At 56.1% G+C, this 20,222-nt stretch overlaps 1 protein-coding gene across 1 annotated transcript in view; it reads right to left on the reverse strand.

Moving 5' to 3' along the window:
- IGF2R (insulin like growth factor 2 receptor) overlaps nucleotides 1-20,222 on the reverse strand; it is a 108,103-nt gene that overhangs the window by 879 nt on the left and 87,002 nt on the right. The window contains exons 32-47 of the mRNA XM_065889079.1: nucleotides 19,676-19,802; nucleotides 18,880-18,999; nucleotides 18,327-18,583; nucleotides 17,839-18,057; nucleotides 16,108-16,257; nucleotides 13,800-13,961; nucleotides 12,472-12,679; nucleotides 12,013-12,159; nucleotides 10,538-10,772; nucleotides 9,691-9,827; nucleotides 7,428-7,542; nucleotides 6,552-6,698; nucleotides 5,814-6,001; nucleotides 1,908-2,094; nucleotides 1,279-1,431; nucleotides 241-310 (exon numbers count right to left, since the gene is read on the reverse strand). Of these exons, the coding sequence (XP_065745151.1) occupies nucleotides 241-310; nucleotides 1,279-1,431; nucleotides 1,908-2,094; nucleotides 5,814-6,001; nucleotides 6,552-6,698; nucleotides 7,428-7,542; nucleotides 9,691-9,827; nucleotides 10,538-10,772; nucleotides 12,013-12,159; nucleotides 12,472-12,679; nucleotides 13,800-13,961; nucleotides 16,108-16,257; nucleotides 17,839-18,057; nucleotides 18,327-18,583; nucleotides 18,880-18,999; nucleotides 19,676-19,802 (2,622 nt within the window). The remainder of the gene's footprint in view (nucleotides 1-240; nucleotides 311-1,278; nucleotides 1,432-1,907; nucleotides 2,095-5,813; nucleotides 6,002-6,551; nucleotides 6,699-7,427; nucleotides 7,543-9,690; nucleotides 9,828-10,537; nucleotides 10,773-12,012; nucleotides 12,160-12,471; nucleotides 12,680-13,799; nucleotides 13,962-16,107; nucleotides 16,258-17,838; nucleotides 18,058-18,326; nucleotides 18,584-18,879; nucleotides 19,000-19,675; nucleotides 19,803-20,222) is intronic.

Genomic DNA, 20,222 nt, shown 5'->3' on the forward strand with positions numbered 1-20,222 from the left:
AAAAGTAGAAGTAAACTAATACTAAACACTGTAAGAAATTAGCTGCAACTACAACGACAAAAACTTGAAGGAAAAAGAACAAAAAGTGTGTTCGGGTTAAGAGCAGAGGGACATTTTCCCTCTGTCCACTTCAAACTTCCCGCGATGACAGTTTCCTCGTAGTCACTGACCAACAGCACGACAACGGTTCGAGCGCGTGCGAGCGTGTTGCGTCACCCAAAGACCTCAGCAGGGAACTACCTTTGAGTATTTGTAGGACACATTTGCGCCTCTTCGACAGCAGCTGGTGAGCTTGCTCATCACCGTCTCCCTGAAAGGAGACCCAAGTTACTCCAGGCTGGAGCCGCGCCCCCCTCCGGCTCCCGAGGGCCTGCTACTGGGAGGCTGCACCAAGAGCGCGCTCCCTCAACCCACGACAGCAGGGCTGTAAACCACTTCAGCAGGAAGGATGCTTTACAATCAGACGGACGCGGGTCCAAATCCTGCTCCCCGTTTTCATGGTGTAAGAAGGGCCAGAGTGAGTGAGCCAGCATTTGTCCTTCTGCTTTTTCGCGTCAATACGATGACCCACACCCTCCCGCCGCCCCAGGGCTGCGCTGAGATTACTGGGCCGACGGACGAACGCAGGGCCGGCTCACACCCAGACCTCCTGCCCCAATCCTGCATCCCGCTGACAGCCTCTCAGGGTCGGGATGGCTGCGGTCAGCACTCCCTGACCCTCTCTCGTTTGCCGCTGGCTCCTCGGGCAGGTGAGAGAGGCAACAGGGAAGCCCAGAGCTGGACCATCCCTGCGCTCTGGACAGGGGTGACTACACACCGAGCCCTGGGCGTCATTCATGTGTGACATGAAATCTGCTGGACGGTCGTGCTGCCTGTGAGTGACAAGACCTTTCACCAGCAAAGGGGAGCCCATGCAGGAGGTGTCACAGCCGGTCCCTAACAAATGCTTCCCTTTTAAAGGGCAGACAAGTCAGCTGGTCAGAAGGAAGTCAGCTCGTGACAGGTGTTTAACTCTCTGTCCATCTGTGGACACGTGCAGAGAGCCACATCCTGGGAACAGGTGGGCCAGGCCAAGGCCCACAGAGCATCTGCCACGTGACCTGACAGGATCCACAGCCCTGGTCAGACGGGACACATCGTCACAAGGACGCAGACGTCTACAAAACACAGCTTTGGGGACCGCTTCCACACTTTGGCTGCTGACGAGCTCAAAAAAAGGAGCCCAGATATAGACTCTGAACCACTGGCCCGTCCCCCGGCCCACTCCCCTCTCCTTACCGTCGCTCCTTCTTATGGAGCAGCAGGGCGAGCAGGCAGCCAGTGAGTGCCACCAGCAGCAGGCTGAGGACGGCCCCGACGGCCTGGCTCCGCTCCGAGAGCCCCTTGCGCTCCTGCGCGTCGTCCCCGGCGCTCTCACTGTCGAAGCCCATCCTGCGGGGAGGCCACAACACTCAGCCACCACCACCGCCAGTGCCTAGCGAGGCCCAGCTCAGGCGGGGGCCCTGCCTTTGCAGCCCCACAGTGAGACGGTTCCACCAGAGGTGGAGGTCAACAGCGGACAAACCCCTCTGATGATGAGACTAAGGCAGGAGGACTAGGAAAGGTGATCCCCCAGCCACACGACCCTTCGCCACTAAGGGAACGAGAAAAGCCGAGCTCTGGGCAACACGCCTCTCCCAGGCCTCTCTGATCCCTCTGCAGGGCCCCGAGAGCACAGAGGCGCTTCTGGAGCAAAGACTCAGGGACACGCTGGCCGCCCTCATCTCCCGGGAACACGGCTCTCTTCTCTGGGAAGAAACAGTGATCACAGCCCAGGTAAGAGCTTCTCCCTCTCAACAACTCACCTTGGGACACAGCCTCAATGCTCCTGGAGTTATGGGAACACCGTGGGGCAGGCCCCCACTTACCCCAGAGGACACACGGCAGAGGTGTACCAGGAGAAGAGGTACTGGCAGTCGGCGGTCTCGTGGCTGAACTCGGGGATCCCGTCCTTCACCAAGGGGTCACAGTGGAAGAAGATGGTGGAGGAGACAGATTTCGTCTTGTCTTTTCCACACTTGGAGGAAGAGGCAAACACCACATCCAGATCGCCATCTGTCAACAAGGCAGGCACACACACAAGCACAGCACCATTACCATTGGTGTTTCAGTAGTGGGCCAAGTTTACCTTTTCATAGCCTGTAAAGTTTGCAGAGAGTTAAAATCAGACGTAAGGGTCCTTCATCAAATGTCCCAGGTGAGCTCTCACAGACTGCTCAACACACATTATGGAGCCCCTGCCCTAAGTCAAAATGTGGGAAAGACTTGAACCTTGCCCAAAAAGAGGTCTGGCCTTTGTCCTCCGCTAACAATATGACCTGGAGAGGGGGCTGCCTACACGGTATCAGTCCACCTGGAGCCCGAGGTTGACCAACCAACCAACCAACCAGCCAGCCAGTCAGCCCGTCAACCAACAAATCAGTTAACCAACCAACCAGCCAGTCAGCCAACCCACCAGTCCACCAACGAATCAGTTAACCAACCAACCAGCCAGTCAGCCAACCCACCAGTCCACCAACGAATCAGTTAACCAACCAACCAGCCAGTCAGCCAACCCGCCAGTCCACCAACGAATCAGTTAACCAACCAACCAGCCAGTCAACCAACGAATCAGTTAACCAACCAACCAGCCAGCCAACCAACCTACCAACCGAGTGATCAATCAGTCAAGCCTATGCAATGAAGCCCCAATAAAACCTCTGGACACTGAGGGAGGGGTGGGCTTCCCCGGTCAGCTCCTGAGCGCTAGTGTGTGCGTTGTCACGTTTATGCTGAGAACATAACACGTCCTGATTCCACAGGGAGAAGACAGCAGAAGCGTCTGGCTCCCTCCCAGACCGTACCCTACCCACTCCTCCCACTGGCTGACTTTACGTCCTTTCATTGTAATAAACTGTACGCACGACTAAGACAGCTCTTGGCTCTGAGCATCCGTCTAGTGAATTATCAACTCTGAGGCGGAGATGGAGCCCCCTGAACTTGCAGCTGGTGTCAGAAGTGAGAGGAGCTTGTGTGGACTCTGCCTTGTGTGGACAACTTCGTGGCTGGAGACTCAAAATCCTCACGACCGGCCACCACTGGAGCACCAGGGAGCGCAGCGTGTGCAGCGACGCGCTCGGAGGGCGGCCGAGACCCGGCCCCACGGGCTGGGCTCGGGAACGCCCCGCGTGTCCTTACTCACAACTGGCTGAGCCATGACCTGAGTGGGCTGTTCCCCGGGCTGGAACGAGGGCACAAACTGGTGAGCCAGAGAGGGGCCGAGGTGGCAGCTCTGAATCTCAGCCAGAGACGGGCTTTGCGGCTTCCCACTCTTGCCCACTCGGATGCATGCAGGCTCGTGAAGGGCGTTAAACTGCGGTCTTCCTGAAATGTGGACGAAGGCTTAAAACTAAACCTACTTCTTAGCGCTGGTGAATGAAGGCAGTGAAAACGTCTGAAATGATTTCATTAACCAAGAATAAATAAACGTGCGCACACAAGTGTGTGTGTACATACATACACACAGACGCACACACACCCTGAAGCTGGGGGGCCGCAGGAGGCCAACTAGACTAGACGCAGGCCTTACGGACGCGAAGGTTCTCACTCTAGTGGCTGGGCCCCTGACCTGGGCTGTGGCGTGGAGCCTGACCACTGCTGCAGGCACACCCGCAGCCGCGCCCCTGGGTGTGAGAAGGGAGCACCTCGCTGGGACAGGCAGCAGGAGGAGGATGGGGCGGGCGGAGGCAGTCCAGCGGGAAGGCCCGTGCAGCGGCGGCATGGGACCTGCAGGGGCTCGTGAGTAACCTGATGGCTGGGTCTGGGTGCGTTTGCAGGACCAGCCGCTAAGAAAACGGCAGTCTGTCAAAATCTTCCAGGCTGTGCTCAAAAGAGCTTGGACTTTCCTTCTCTGCGGAGCAGTGGCCTTGGAGGCGTTTAAAGCAGCCCTTCAGTCAGTCAGCAAACATTTACCAAGCACTTACTACAGGGCCAGGCCCTGAGGACAGCACCTCAAGAGAGGGCCCAACCAGCCACTGCACAACTCCAGCATCTGACCCAGAATCACCGGAAGAGAACAGGGGACCAGCGGGCTGACCCTATGACAGGGAATCACGGAAGCGAGCCAGACTGACCTGGCAGGTCTCTGCCCGGCCCCTGGTGGGCGCTGTCAAGTGCAGTGACCAGCTCGGTACCTGAGCACAGAAACGCCCTCTTCTAGGCTACACCTACTCAGGGAGCAGCTGCTCTCCCCTCCTCGCCGGGAATCTCTCTCTCAGCAGCCCTTTGAGGTCGAAGTCAGCTGGTTTTGTAAACACATTTAATTGTTTAAAAAGCGAGTTCATTCACCTCGTTCAAAAATCACATCATGGGGCTTCCCTGGTGGCGCAGTGGTTGAGAGTCCGCCTGCCAATGCAGGGGACACGGGTTCGAGCCCTGGTCTGGGAGGATCCCACATACCACGGAGCAACTGGGCCCGTGAGCCACAACTACCGAGCCTGTGCATCTGGAGCCTGTGCTCCGCAACAAGAGAGGCTGCGATAGTGAGAGGCCCGCACACCGCGATGAAGAGTGGCCCCCGCTCGCCACAACTAGAGAATGCCCTCGCACAGAAACGAAGACCCAACGTAGCCATAAATTAATTAATTAAAAAAAAAAAAAATCAAATCATGAAATGGTATATAGTGAAAGACTAGCTGTTTAAAACAAAAGCACATGAGCTGCCTCCTGGAAATATTCTTTCAAGGTCAAGAAGGAATTAGGAAAGAAGTAAGTGAGGGCAATTAAGAGGTACAAACTTCCAGGCGCAAAATAAATGAGTCACGGGTATGAAGTGTAGAGTGTGGGGAATGTGGGCAATAATCGTGTGACATCTTTGCGTGGTGGCACGTGGTAACCAGACCTAGCGTGGTGACCGTTTTGAAATAGCGTTGTAGGTCACCTGTACTTCAAAAACAAACAAACTCACAGAAAAAGAGATTAGATTTGTGGCTACCGGGGGAGGAGGCTGTGGGGAGAGGAAACTGGATGAAGGTGGTCAAAAGGTACAAACTTCTAATTATAAATTAATAATAGGGATATTACATGCTACATGCTAAACATAATTAACCCTGCTGTAGGTTACATTTGAAAGTCACTAGGGGCGTGAATCCTAAGAGTCTCATCACAAGAAAAAAAATTTTTTGTTTTCCTCTTTAATTTTGTATCCACAGGAGATGACAGATGTTCATTAAACTTGCGGTCATCACTTCATGAAGTATGTAAGTCAAATCGTTAGCTGTGCCCCTTAAACTTATACAGTGCTGTATGTCAATTATATTTCAATAAAGCTGGAAGGGAACAAAAGGAAAAGCTCCGTCAGCGCAGCGGAACGCCCTCCCCTCCACACCCACCCGAATACCTGGGTCAGGCCTCTCTTTTCTTCTCATCCTTCTGACAAACACGAAACCTCTTACCCTTCTACAGTAACATCTGAAGTTTCAAAATAAAGATGTATCGTGACAAAAATCAAACCAAAGGGAATTCCGGACGTGGCCATGCACGCCCACCTCACCACCTCTGGTTTAGACCAGGTTTTGCTTGTTTGTTTAGGAGGTAAGTCTTCCCTACAGTGAACCGCTCGGGTCTGACACACGCTGCTCGTCCGCTATGACAAGCGCATGTCAAGACACAGGATCGGACCCAGGACTTTTGTGCTAAAACTGATCTGACGTTTCAACCGCAGGGCGTTTGTTCATGAAAATATGTTACAGATCCTCCAAGGAAGTTAAACGTGGCACATGGATGGAGAGAGTTACCTTGAACGTAGTATTTGGTTTTGTCAGAAGTCCCAACTTTCCTACTGAAGTGCTGGTCGTTGGGCTTCACCTGACAGATGTTGGCCCCGGAGCACGCAGGGTTCGTGGAGCTCGTGATGGAGGACAGCTGGATCTCATACAGGTACTTGTCCCCATTCGTTCTCATGTCCCCAGAGGCGCTGAATCGCCTAAAGAAACAGTAAAGGTCGGGTGACTCCAACGGTCCTTCAAGAGAGCCCTTTGTCACCTGGACCCAAAGCCCAGGTACGGGGCAGGGCTGCAGGATACTGCCGAGGGCACCTGCCGTCTCTCCGTCCTACCGCCCACCCTTCCGTGCTCTGAGCTTCGCTGTGCCCCGCACCATGCCCGCTTCCCCCTGCCCAGGCACAGCCCCGGACACTGAGACCCACCCAGTGACACCGCTGAGCAACTGACTTTTTAATTCACAAACTAGTAAGCCCAGAAGTTCCTCATCAAAAACTGTGTCAGAAGGTTCCAGCTCCAACCCCTGGGCGAGGGAGGAGGGGCGACTTTATTTTTACGCTCAAGAGAACTCGGCACCTTTGGTGTCACGCTCAGTAGCCGAGCAGTGCTTGCCCTCTGCTTGAGCAAAATATGACGACTACCTGGAAACAGTAACTAAAACACACAAACACTTGGGCCTCTTTATCTCGCAGCCCTCGGCCGGGGAGAGATCTGAATACATGGCAGCACCCGGAAGGAAAACGCTCCACTGACTTGAAATAAATGTCCCCAAGGCTGAAGCTCCTGCCGTTGGCCGGGTTGGTGATGGTCCCGTTCACCATCTGCACCTCCTGCGGCTTCACTGCACAGGCTGCGCGCGAGTCCCAGCTGAAGTGGTAGGTGCAGCTGTCCACGTCGAACCTGCAGGTGGCACACACTCCACGGTCACGGCCACCCTCCCGAACCGAGGACGCCGCCGAGCTAGGAGGGTGACTTACGGTCAGGAAGATGCCCATCCGGCATATCTGCCACGTGAAAGAGCAGGCAAGCGCTTACGCGTATTCTTAAAATTTAGAAACTGTGCACTGTCTAAAAGCTGGAAAGATTTGCTCCTAGATTTCTGAATATTTGCTTTACAAGCACCTCACGCTCTCCAACTGATTGAATCCTCTGACAACGCCTGGGTCTCCCCCTTCCCAAGCCCAGTTTCTGGAAGGAATCGGTCGGTTCACAAACACAGCAGCTCACACGCTCCCTCTGCTGGCCAAACGGTGCCGCCCCCAGCCCCAGACACAGAGCTGCCCAGAGATTTCCAGGATAGTCCAAGAGCAAGCATCCCAGGTGCCACCGTGCCGGCCGCGGGTCCCAGACAGGCTGCTTGAACAGCTGGCCTTGGGTGGCACCCATCAATGCCCTTTTGGTTACAATGTGACATTCAAAGCCGGAAGCCGGTGAAATCCTGCTTTTATGCCTGTCGCAGCCCCCATCCAGGGAACCCTCCCCGTGCGGGTCAGCCCCGGCTCCACCAGGCCGCGCGTCTCAGCGGCCGGTGCCCCTCGCCGCCCCCAAGGGGAAACCACGGGGAGAAATTCCGACGGGATCCCGGCACACCCTGCGCACAGCTTCCCTGGGGGACCCCCATCCCCTCACCTTGTGAACGAAGGCCGGCCCACTGTCTTCGCACAGGTCAGCTCGATGACGGCGGATGCCGTCTTATTGTCACCACACTGATGGCCTTTTGAATAAGTCACGATGACTCTGTCATCTGAAACACAAACGACAGAGCTGACGCTATTTCTAGGGCATCGCCAGAGCCCCAGTGTCAGAAGTGAATCCTGTATCACGAACAAACGTCTGTGCCTCTGGAGACTCATTACGCGGGTCATCAGCACTGCCAAGCCTGGTGACCACACCCGGCCCGCTCGCCGTCTCCTCACCTGTGCAGCCGGAGACCCCCGCAGCATGCAGTCCGGGGCCGAGCGGGGAGCGCCCAGTGCAGCGTGCACGCAGGGCCCCACCGCCACGCGCAACTTCTGTGCCGTTTTAGGCGCTTCCCCACCCTGAGCCTCCCGGGCAGGACAGGGCAGGCGCCAGACGTCCACCCTCCAGCGTGACACTCCACACACAACAGCTCTGGTTTCCTCAGGCCCCCTGGCTCCACGTGGAGCTGTTTCTCCTTCTGAAGATGACGTGGTCAAAGAACCAGGGGAAGCCCAGCCTGCAGGGGCCGCGAAAAGCAAGGCCGCGCTTCCAGGGGCACGTCTCACAGGGGCCAGCGACTCCGACCGGCAGCCAAGAGCCGTCCTGGGGGTGCCCGAGGCCAGCCCGGCTCAGCGCACAGACAGTGGCTCTCGGGGCCAGCACGGGACAGTCCTCCGGCCTGACCCTCACACACCGACCCATGTCCTTCGAGGCAGGGGACGCGGAGGGGACGGCACCCGCTGCCCAGGTGTTCTCTGGGGCGTGGCCAAGGCACGGGGACCCCTTGACAGGAGGTGAGGTCCACGCTCCCGGACCCACCCAGGCTCAAGGCTGCTCTGGGTGAGTTTGTTTTAAATATTGGGCTTTGGTGAAAATTTTGTTAAGAAAGGGTTTCACAGCTTTGAAGAGAAATTCTTAAACTTCTGGAATGTGGAACCAACAGGTATAGGTCTTGATGAAGTGCCCCCAGCCCCATACTAGATGAACAACACACTCAACCTTCCACACATCCAGTTACCCAACCTGTGAAATGGAGTCTAACACCTACCCGGGCCACTGAGGACTACACGTGTACACACGCGTAAATCACACACGTACACACACGTATAAAGCCTGGTTGCTGGGGACTGTTAACTCCTGGGACAAGAGTCCAACTCTTCGCCCCACAAGGTCACACCCCCTAAATGCTCATGGGGGTCACGGCGACTGGCCTTAGATGGTCGTCCTGTTGGGGCCTAAGGGTAAGACCCCGCCTGGTGCGTCAGGGAACAGGTTTTACTAGCTCATCTTTTCCCGAGGCTTCAACGTTCTAGTTTTTCTCACCTGGCTATGGGAAACCGAGGGAGAGACGGGTCAAATATCTACATGTGAGGACGAAACAGCAGGGACAGACCCACCTGCAGCCCCTATGCCCTTTGTGGCGGCTACGGCAAAGATTTCCAACGGAGGGCGAGCCGTGGGCCACGAGGTCTGGCCACTCCTGCCGGGGGAGTGACTCGCCCCACTTCCAACCTGCAGAGTCGGGGTTTTTCTCAAGGGTAACAGTGGTTCCCCAGAATTCCCTTTCTCCCCGTCAACAGCTGGAGTGGACATAGGCTCCCCGTGTTCTAATCAGGACAGCTTGGGGACCCCCTCCAGCCAGACAGGCACAGCGAACGTTGTTTCTTCCTCGTCCTCCCAACGCACCTGACTGCTCCTAAACTAAGAAAACCCCGCCTTTTCCTTTTATGTGATGAAAGAATCCTTCAACAACCAACTGCAAGATGAATTTTCTATTAAAACTACTAAGACAAGCTTCATTTTGTGTTTCCGAATTAAAACATTACGAAAATGTATCCTGAATCGTCTTTACCAGGTTCTCTCATGTCATCGTTCGGCTTCCCCGGATAAACACTTGCATATATACATGGAGGCTGGAGCAGGGACTCAGAGGAACCCTGAACGTTCTGCCCTCCTCCTGAGGACAAATACCTTCCCAGGATCGCCCAGCGCTCTAGACACACAGACTAGGTACCTGCCGTCCCGGAGGATACAGAGCAGTACCTATTCTAATGCTCTGGGAGGTGCCAAGTGCCTGCGAAACAGTCGCTGAAAATGACACCTGGAGGCTTCAACCAAAGCCAGTGCTGACCCTCCGGTCACAGGAAGACACCTCCACATTCCCGAATCTGACACGACACCTGTGACCATGCGACAAGGGTCCAGGCCTTACCTATGACGTCCAGCTTCTGCGTGTGAACGAGCCCCAAGACCTGGACGTCGCCAGAGGGGCTCTTTCTGCAAACGCTGGCTCTTTCAGAGCAGTCCAGGGGCCCTTTGTATATTTTCTGACACAAATTGATGTAGTACCTGTAAAATGACACAGAGAGAGGCAAGGTCAGTGTCTGTCCTGCGCACTCGGGGGCAGCTCCTTCCATTCCTTTCAGAAAAGGTAATCGTTCTGATAGCCAAGGATTTCACAGCACCTCTGCACGCAGCACTGAAACAGGTCTCAGGGTAAAGAAGGGCCAAAGAGCGGCTGGATCCTGAAGAAGCGAGTGTGCCAACCAGGCACGCGGGGTGAGCCCCGAGACTCGGGTGGTTTAGAGTCAGGACAGGCAGCGGCTCAAACCCCGGCGAGTCGTTCCCTCGCTTACGGCTACTTAGGCCCTCCAGGTCCACGCTCCCCCCTGCCGTGTGGACGGAAGGATCCCGGAGCGCCTAGGGGAAGGCTCTATGCAGGGAGCAGTCAGTCCAGCTAACCCACCGTGGGCCAGCATGGCCTAAGGAACTTCGGGCAGCAAAGCTGGGACGGTTCACGCGCCCCGACACACGCAGCCATGGACGGCTGCCCCTCACAAACATGAACCAAATCGAGACTAATTCCGCCAGGCCCACAGCTGACCAGCAGCTTCTCTGGGTTCTGAAGGTTTCTGTCACCTCTGCTTCCAAACCACCCGCCGCGCACCAGGCCGCCCTGAGCGTCAGAGGAATGAGGCCATCCCGCCTTCAGAGTCTGAGCTCAAGCACCAAGCACCCAGCCCGTCGGCACGCGGCCAAGGTGGGGGGTGGGCACTCACGAGGTCCCGTCGTGGACAAAGAACCAGGAGCCGGTGAGAGAGGACAGCAGCCGCAGGTCGTAGGTCCTGTGTTTCTGGATGAACTTGCACTCCATCTTCTTCGGGGGGCAGATGACTTTGGTTTTCCACTCAAACGTCACCTCGCACCCACGAATTTCACTGAAGACCTGTGGCCGCCCCACATCGGCATCCTCGTCGCACTTGAAGATAATCGCGGACGTCCGGTGGCTGTTGGCTGGGGCAGCACACGGGGACCAGTCAGACCCGGCCTGTCCCTCGCTCGTCCTTAGGCTCCTCCCTGCCTCCGCTGCGCTGGCCCTTAGGGACCCTGTGCATCCCTGGCCGCTCCCCAGGCAGCCCCGGCCAGGTCTCGTTGCGTTCCATTCATGTTATCTCAACCCTAGATAGACCAAGTTCCCCCGGGGCACAGTATCTCCTTCTGCACTCATCAAGCTCACAGCGATAGCGCGGTGCCTTGCAGACAGGTATTCAGTGTTCGATTAATGTATGAATGACAATAAAAAATGAAAACAGGGGCTTTCCTGGTGGCGCAGCGGTTGGGAGTCCGCCTGCCGATGCAGGGGACATGGGTTCGTGCCCTGGTCCGGGAAGATCCCACATGCCGCGGAGCAGCTGGGCCCGTGAGCCATGGCCGCTGAGCCTGCGCGTCCGGAGCCTGTGCTCCGCAACGGGAGAGGCCACAACAGTGAGAGACCCGCGTACCGCAAAAAAAAAAAAAAAAAAAAAAAAAGGAAACAGTAACAATAAGATACCTGTAATTCATTACCTAAAAACGCGTCATCCGACAGACCAGGAGAAAGGTCCTGGCCTAATAAGCCTCTGAAGAGAGCTACAGTTGTCCCTTGTAAACTTACCGTTTCTGACTCCTGAATTTGTATCATTTTGCTCCCTGATGACTTACAAACACTAAACAACTTCTCGTGCATTTATCCCATCGCCATCCTTGGGAGCTCATGTCAGTCTGTGCCACACGTGTTACTAGGACTCCCTCGTGTGCCGGTTCTCCACGCGGCAGCAGCAAGGATGCTGGACCTGGCTGGCTGTGACCCCCGCCCCAGCCCAGCCCAGCCCCCCACAGAGCAGACGGTCAGCCTACGAGCCCCTGCAGGCCTGACCACCCCCCCACCACCCCGCAGACCCGGACAGCAGCAATCCTGCTGGGAGTGAGCATGAACCACTGGTGTGTGGACACAAGTCCCTCGAGCCGGGGAGTGGGCAAGCTGACCACCTCGAACCTGCCCCTCACCTGGCCCCGCAGCGGTGCACGTTCACGGTTACGCAATACGCCCCACGGAACAATTAAAGACGACTTTTCTTTATGGAAAAGAGCCCTGGCTAGAAGATTATATGCAACAGAATCACTGCTGTTTAAAAGACCTGAGCACAAAGCAGGCCTCCAACGGGTACAAGGCTACTTCACTGGCCTGGCTGGGACCTGGCGCTCTCCCACTTACAGTGTCTGCAAAAGCCCCACTCGTGGTCTCTGTCGTAGTCTGCGGTGGTCGCACACCAGAGCCTGGCCCTGCCCTCCAGAACACACTCCTCATAGCTCTTCCCATTGAACACGAAGGGGAACACACACGGGTCGCCTTCTTCAGTTTCTGGAAAGAGAAGAAGTCTGCGTAACCCTGATTATCAGCACCACGTTGGCTGTGCCTTACCAGGCGCCGTCACCTCAAACAAGGATTCCCCATAGAAATGGTCACCCTCAGCCAACGTGGGGACTGCCAGGCCTCCTGGCCACAACGCGACGAGCAGTTCGAGGGCCTGAGCGCTCACACCTAGGGCTGTTAGGACGGATCGGCCCACGGTCTGAGCATCACCTACAGCATCACTCCTCAGCTCTCTCCTCCCGCCAGGTCTGCTTTCATGTTTCCTGGGAACGTAAAATTCACCCCCCTGTAAAGATTTACCTGGAGGACAATTATCTCCGTTGGCGTAACTTAAAATGACAGCTTCGTCCTGGTGCCTGTAGTCCAGTCTCATTGACGCCAACCTCCCGAAAGACACCCCCTTGCTCCCGGAGAGCAGACAGACGCTTCCGTCCTTGCAGCCTCCTTGGTCCAGGCCCGCAGCCGCGGTGCACACCCCGACACTGTAGGTGCGCGAGTCTCGGGTCACCTGGAGAGACATCACCCCGCGGCTGTGAGGGGTCTCCAGGTGCAGGGGGCCAGCGCTGCGGGAGGCGGGCGCGTGCCGGCAAGCAGCAGCTGGGTCCGCAGGCTGTGCCCGGGCGCCTTGGCGCTCACCTCTTCCTCTGGAGCCCTGACCCCCTCCAGAGGGTGACGCCCTGTCCACTCTCTGGGCGCCTTCCACACCGAGGCCCTGCCCTCCGGTGGCAGCCCTGCTGGCCGTGCTCCCGCGGGCCCGTGGGGGGCGGCAGCTGCGAGACCCCAGCCAGCTCGCCCCCCCTTCCCGAAGCCCACGTCTCCCGCCTGTAACCTGTGAGCGCCGAGGACTCAGAGCTGAGCGCAGAGTGGCCGCAGCCTGACCGAAGGTGCCTCCCTTACCGCCCAGCCTCTGCAGGCCGCACCTGCCGCGCACCTGTCAGGAGGGTCTGCACCCAGGCACGGTCTCTGTTACAGCAGCCAGGCCGCTGGCACCTGGGCACACAACTCGGAGCTCACCGCTCACCAGCTGCCGTCCCCTGGGAGACAGGGGATCTCGCAGGCTCGGTCCACGGCCATACGACTTAGCAACGCCTACATCACAGGGACGTAGGCCACGGCCCCAGACACGTAACGAACAGTCCACAGCGCTCAGGCCGGGACCGGACCAGCCCCCTAAACACCCAAATGTGTTCGAGTCGGGGGGCCCACAGCTCCCTCCCCCCGGCACCTCTGTGGTCACGCTGGAGACAGAGGGGGTCCACGGGGCCTCTGCCGGCCTCGCCCCTTACGGGCACGTGGTCACACACGTGTCCACATGCGGTCACACACGAGCGGACACCTGCTCTCCATCTGCGACAGGAAGAGCCCCCCTGCCCCCTCACCGGGCCGCGGAACCCTCCAAAACAAAGAATCGCTCTGACCGCGACACTCATCTCAGGTGTGAGACGCGACTGGTTTGCACACCGTCCGAGCCCCACCCGGGACAGAGTAAGGCCACCCCCGGCCACGCACTGCCTCGTGGCCACACGTCCTCCAATGATCACACGTGCCACGCTGCGAAATGCAAGCGAGCGTCAGAAAGAATCCAGGCGGCAGCCCCGAGATGGCGGGCGCCGGGGGAGCAGCGCTACCTTGAAGGTGCTCTTGGAGAGGGTGGACAGGTTGAAGCTGTAGTGCAGCTGCTCGTCCGTCAGGGAGCAGCCCTCTGCCTTAACCTCGTCAGGACACACCAGCGGGGTCTCCCACTCGAACACGAAGTCGCAGTCACTGGTCCTCAGCAGCTTCGGAGTCCCCTGTTTTAAGGAAGGGCTCGGGCTTGAACCCATGCAGGTTAATAAACACAGCGTCCTCCCTGTTCCCCCGCCAAGTGCCAGAGACACCTGCCCGGGGGCTGTGGGCTCCTGCGCTGCCTCCAGACCGCCAGGGGCTCAGGGTGACCCACGGTGGCCTCTCTCCCAAGAGGAGGGAGCCATCGTCCTTGCCAGCGCCAAGGAAGCAGCACTGCCCGGCAGGCCTGCCCACGCCCCAGCTCCTCGCTGCCCCTAGGCTGTGGCCCTGCACCTAGAGAGGGACAGCGTCTCAGTGCTCCACACTACCAGCTCAAAGGCAGAAAGGAAGGGATCTTTAAACGTCGTGACAGAGAAGTGTGTGAAACCAAGACCCTCCCGCTGCAAAGGACGGAGGCAGGTGATTCTGTATGCATCTCTGCTCCACCGTCTCTGGAAACTGAGGACGTTTACAGTAAGGTAGAGAAGTGACCTGGCAAGACATTCCACAGGCCAAGTATCATAAATAAATATAAATCAAGGTGCTTTCTCCCTCCCTCATTCAGCAACAGCCACAAAAACAGATGAGGAATTTCATTTTTAGCTGTAGCTGAAAATCTGTTTTTCTATAAATGTAAGTGAATAAAATATCTCCACTAAAGATAAAAAACAGGGAAATAAAATCTCCTTGAAAATCTTTCCAAACCTGACTGCACACGCAGCGTGAGATACCGTTTCTAAAACCCCAAATCACCGATCGCTCTTAGCGCACCGCTGCTCCGAGACCAGCGCAAGTCCAGGGGTACCTGCGGACGTGTGTCCAGACGCCCCCGCTTGCGGAGACGAGGGATCCGACGGTCACGGCTTCCCTCGCCTTGATCACTCAGGATTATCCTCACACCCAACAGTCTCTGAACAGGGAAAGGTCTGTCTGGGAGCTGTGGGGCTCTATATGCAGAGGCCCCAGAAAGCAATGGCTTGTTTCTCCCCCTCCTCTCAGTGACGGTACTGTCTGTTCCTCCTCAGCCGGCTGCTGCCAGGCCACTTCCTGCCACTGTCCAGTCACCCATCTGTGGCAGCCACAGCCCCCTCTCCCTCACAAACCTGCTAGAGGCCAGGGAATCAGAATGTCATCTTACTGAGATTCCATGTTACAGAACCACGACCTTTTACTTGCACTCCTTCAGCCACAAGAGCCTTAGAATTCATCACCTTCAGGGTTTTCAGAGGCAGTTCAGGATACGTGTTTCTTACACACACACACACACACACACACACACACACACACACACACACACACACGGTCCTGTAATCAAGTACATTAACACTTCTACATATTCACGTTAGCTGTGACAAATACAGACCATAAGTCGCCCCAGTCCACTCACATCAAAGGATTGTAAGTTTTTGGAGTTTTAGAGATTTCAGAAGCACAGGGAAGGGGCTGAAAGCTAGGCTGCCTGGAGCAAAGAGTTCTCCACTGGAGCAGTGGGTGGGCGCCCAGCTGCCCCTGCAGAGCCATGTGACATCAGGCGGCCCTTCTGAGTCAGTGCAAAACAGAGGCCACAATCTACCAATTTATCTCCCATTCTCAGAGCGAGGTCAAGAGAAAACGAATGCAAAATTCTTTATAAAATAGCACTTTGTTTTTTAATGGAAACCAGTTCTGTTTTTTAAATGCATGTAAAACAAAAATCAATGGCCTCCTTAAAAGCAGGTTGTACGAGTTTGTTGTAGCTATTTTGATTCCAGAGGTCTTCTTTCGTTTGCCAACTTCCAAAGTTTGGATTATGTCCTGAGTGATTACAGCTGCCACAACATCTGACTTGCGAATAAGATCAGTAATGTTGTAATTTTTTTAAAAAAAAACTAAAGTTGACACTTTTGTATATCGGTAGGCAAAGGTGAAGGCTGCTTCTATGCTCAAGTGTTTCACATTTTTAAATTACAACAGGCCTCTGTGAGCAAAATCTGCCCTGGTAACTCAGGGTGGGCTTACTTATTGTTAACTTAATGGCTTTAAGTTACTCCATGCACCACTGGCACACCACACGATGCAAGACAGGCGTTGTGAACACAGGCACTCTTGGTCCGAAACAGATTTTATGGGTTTCCAGCTCTGGTTCATCGACCCACACTTTGGCTCCTACCTTGTAAACAGGCGCTCACTTACCATGCTCACACCCCTCTTACAATGAAAGGCGATCAGCGAGGTGTAGTTGAAACGCTTGTTCACCAGACAAGGAGTAGTACTTTCGAAGTTCAAGTAAACTTCGTTAGCTATGGGGTTGAGTATCGGAGGTCCTGTGACTCGACCAATATCCTAAACAAAGAAAAAAGCCATGTTTCAGAAAAGTAATTTTTCCCCAAGTTAGTGGAGAAACGGCTAGCAGAGAATTGCAAAAATTACATGCCATCTGTCTCAAAGATGAGTAGCACCTAAAGACACTGGGTCAATAGCAGCTCACTTGAAATGTCCTGACAGTAAGGCACCACAAAGAAACCTCAGTCTGCCGGGGTGGTTATCAGTTTCGGTCCTACATTAATAACAATGGTTCTACTTCTACTCAGGGTCAATTTTTGACGATTCCAGGCAACAGGAATTTCTCTCCCCAGTTACACCGGGGTGGCTGCACAGTCTCTGGCTCCAGTTGGTGGGAAGCAGGAGCCCACGTGGCTGCCCCAACGATGCCCGTCTCATCCTGCCCAGCACTGCGCCGGGACAGCTGCTTCCTCGGTGGTGCCCACAGCGTGGCCTCAGGGGGCACTGAGCACAAGCTTACTCACTCCCCGCCATCTTCTGCGGCTTCGCACAGCCCCTGGCACACACTGGCTGCTCAGCAAGTGTTTTCGAGCAAATGAACACGCAAGTGAAAGGAAAGTGCCCGGCCAGGAACAGCGTGTGTGTACATGTGTGTGATGACTGTGCGTGTGCGAGTGTGCGTGTGGTGAGCGAGATGAGTATGTGTGTATTGAGTATGTGTGTGTGAATGAAGCCACAACGTGCTTTGTTCACCACTGTGGGGCATGTTAGGTCCACGATGACACAACACTCTAATTAGTTCTCTAATTAGAGAACTTCCTGCATTTTTTTAAATCTGAGAAAAGGTAGCCAGATGGGAAAAGCAGACTGGATCTGTAAGCAAGTGGTTCACACCAAGGCTCCCCCCTGCACCACTAGAAAGGCTGACACCACAGCACTTCCTGCCAACATCTGGTTGCTCCAGGCCCTGCACTTGTCACGTAGCTACGCCTCTGTCAAGTTCATAACACGGCAACTTCCCCACCCCTCCCAACATCTCTCCCCACCAACACCACAGCCAACATCCATTTCTTAAAAGGACACCTAGATACCTTATGACAGGACTCACTGTTTAAAGAATGCAGAGAAACACACCACTTTTGAGATGCATTTCAAATAAAACATACCAAGAATTTGACAAACCATGAATACAACTCATGGAGACAAGGTTTAGAGTTCCAAATCTGTAACGGAAGGCAGAATACTTGGCTATTAGCCAAGCAGCTTATACCCTTAATTACAACTCATTTACCAAAGAACCTGCTTGCACTTCACAAGCGTTTCAGTGACACAAGACCCGCGTGTAAGCCAAGAAACCAAGTTCCATCGACATCCTTGAGCCTTCTGACCTGATACAAAACGGTGTGTCTGCACGTGTGTGTCCACGTTTTCTCCCGTAACTGCTGACTACCCTCGTCTGCCGACAGCTCGATGCACGATTCCTTACAGCCCGCCTCCCCTAGGGGACTCAGACTCACGTAGTCCTGGCTCATTTCCCCATTCTTTCTGCCTGAAAAGTCTCCAGTGAAAGCCAGAAACACGGCATGAAGGAGATTGTTAAAAATGTCGCAGGATGGTCTCCGCCCTTGGTTCCCTACTCACCACGGGGGCGCCGTCGACGGGAACCTTGCACACAGCAGTGCCGGCGGGACAAGGCACCCCGTGCATGGGGTTCAGCGGCTGGCAGACGTTGATGTAGAAGTCAGGGCTGGTGTCAGAGGCGTCGTCCTCGCTCTCATCGTACGCTTCGTACCCCCCGGTGCGGTGGATGAGGGGGGACAAGTCGATGATGGAGCTGCCGTTCCTCACCGAACATTCCGTCTGTCGAGAAGGAAACACGCCTCCTTGGTGTGTGCAATACGTGTTCCCGACCACCAAGTCACCCATGACAATATAAGCTGATCCAAAAAAGCACGAAGGGTGGAAGCAGTGCCCCCAAATGCTTGGTTACCTAACATCGGGCACTTTGAACCAAGTATGACTGGGGGCCCCAGGAGTGGGTGAGACAGGCTGGGGGCCCGAGGGAGTCGCAGGAGAGGCGGAGCAGGGCCCCTGGGTGGGCCGTGCCGCACGCGCCCAGCCCGACTCACCACCTGCTCGCAGGCCAGGGGCGAGTGCCAGTAAAAGAAGAGTGTGCACGTCTGCTTGTCCAGGGAGATGAGCACGGGCCTGTTAGTGGGCCCGGACTCGGGCCTGCACACGAAGCTGATCACGCTCTTGTAGCTCAGGCCGGTCTTGGAAGGACAGGGGGAGCCGTCCTCGTACACCAGCTGTAAGACCTGGTCCACGTACTTCAGCCTCTTGTTCGCCTTGCCCACGCTGATCCTGGTCTGTCCGAAGCAGGCCCCTGTCCCAAACACAGAAGGGAGAGTGGAAAACACACAATTACGGATTCAAACCACTCGCTTTCCGATGAGAACTTTCTGCAGAACCAGACTTTGAAATTCACAGCTAACACTCTGGAGGGTCCCGTGTGGTTTTAGCAAACGTTACACATCTAGTATCCCATCACGTGGCCACGAAGCCCCCACACCCCTACCAGCCCACTGCTGCCGATGAAGGAAGGCGTCTGACCTCTTCGCCGGAGGGACGCGGAGGCCGAGGCCGACCTCGGGGCCGGGAGGGCGGGCCACACACACTCACCTACACCAGGGGCGCAGTTCTCGTTGTCCCCGCACACGCTGAGGTAGACCAGCCCCTTCTCACTGTAGGCGGCAGTGTACCCGGCCCTGCCACTTAGAGAGCTCAGGTCAAACAGGTGTCCTGCTCGGGGGAAAGGATGGGGACACCGTGACCCATCACCGGCGCTCACACACAGATCCCGCCGGCCATCGGGCCTCCTGATTCCTTGTCACGTGTCACTGCCCCCCTTCACTGACGCGGCCCCCAAAACCTTCCTGACAGCCGGAAAGTACCCAGGGCGTCCTCCTGCGCCTGGGCCACTGCGGCCACGGCGATTCCAGTGGGGTTGGGAGGGCCCGTCGGCATCCCTCCCGCTGCCAGTGACCCAGCCCCAAACCTTTCCGGGCCCCAGAGCTGAGATCCTGTGGTTTCCTCGTTGCCCCACGTCAACTCTGAAAGGACCGGGAGACTGACTCCAGCTCCGCCAGCCTAAAGCTTGGGACCAGCACCCCAGAAACAGGAGTTACGGGGAGCACGGCTTTCAGGGAGGTGCTTAGTCTCTTCTCCGCTAAAGAACCGCAAGTCAACAGGACCGGGCCGATCCAGCAGAAAAGGCCAAACGCGCACCCACAGACAGGATGCTGCTGCCCGGGGTGCCTGCCCCCCAGCCTCACACTGGGTCTCTCACCGCTTGCGTGCACACACGCACGTGTATGCACGTGCGCGTGTGCCCACGTGTGTGTGCGCGTGTATGCGTGTGTACCTGTGTGTGTGTGTGTTGAGGGTGTGGGGATGGGTGGCCGGCAGCGGCCCTCACCTGTGGAGGGGTTGGTGACCTGGCAGTCGTCGTGCACGTTGCTCTTCACAGGGCAGGCAGCGGCCGTAGGCCAGGAAAAGGTGTACTCGCAGTCCTCTACGGCACTGAGGAACATGGGCCTGGAGTTCTAGAAACAAGCGAAGGGCAGACAGCTGCTGACAGGATGCGCGCCTGATGCAGGTAACAGCGCCCACTGGCGCCAAGCAGGAACTCCTCGGTGATGCACCACAAGCCCGTGACACACCCGTCTCGGTGTCTTCACGGGACGAGGGCAGACTGGGGAGAAGCAAAGGGTCAGGGTTTGCTCCTGAGATACCCCTGGGGGCTTGACACACACAGGGTGAGACAGAGCCGGAAATCCACTCGGGGGGCAGGGACGTTTTCCTACAGCTAAGGCTTTTAAGGTGGGGTCGGGGACAGGGTGGTGAAGGATGCTCAAAGGGCTACTGTGAGGCACGAATGAGGAAATAAATGATCATGTCCTGAAAAACGGAACCAACATCTGTTATGATGGACACAACAGGAAGACCCTCAGGGAGAACCAGCC

This window comes from Phocoena phocoena, chromosome 12, assembly GCF_963924675.1.
Source record: "Phocoena phocoena chromosome 12, mPhoPho1.1, whole genome shotgun sequence".
NCBI classification, from domain to species: domain Eukaryota; kingdom Metazoa; phylum Chordata; class Mammalia; order Artiodactyla; family Phocoenidae; genus Phocoena; species Phocoena phocoena.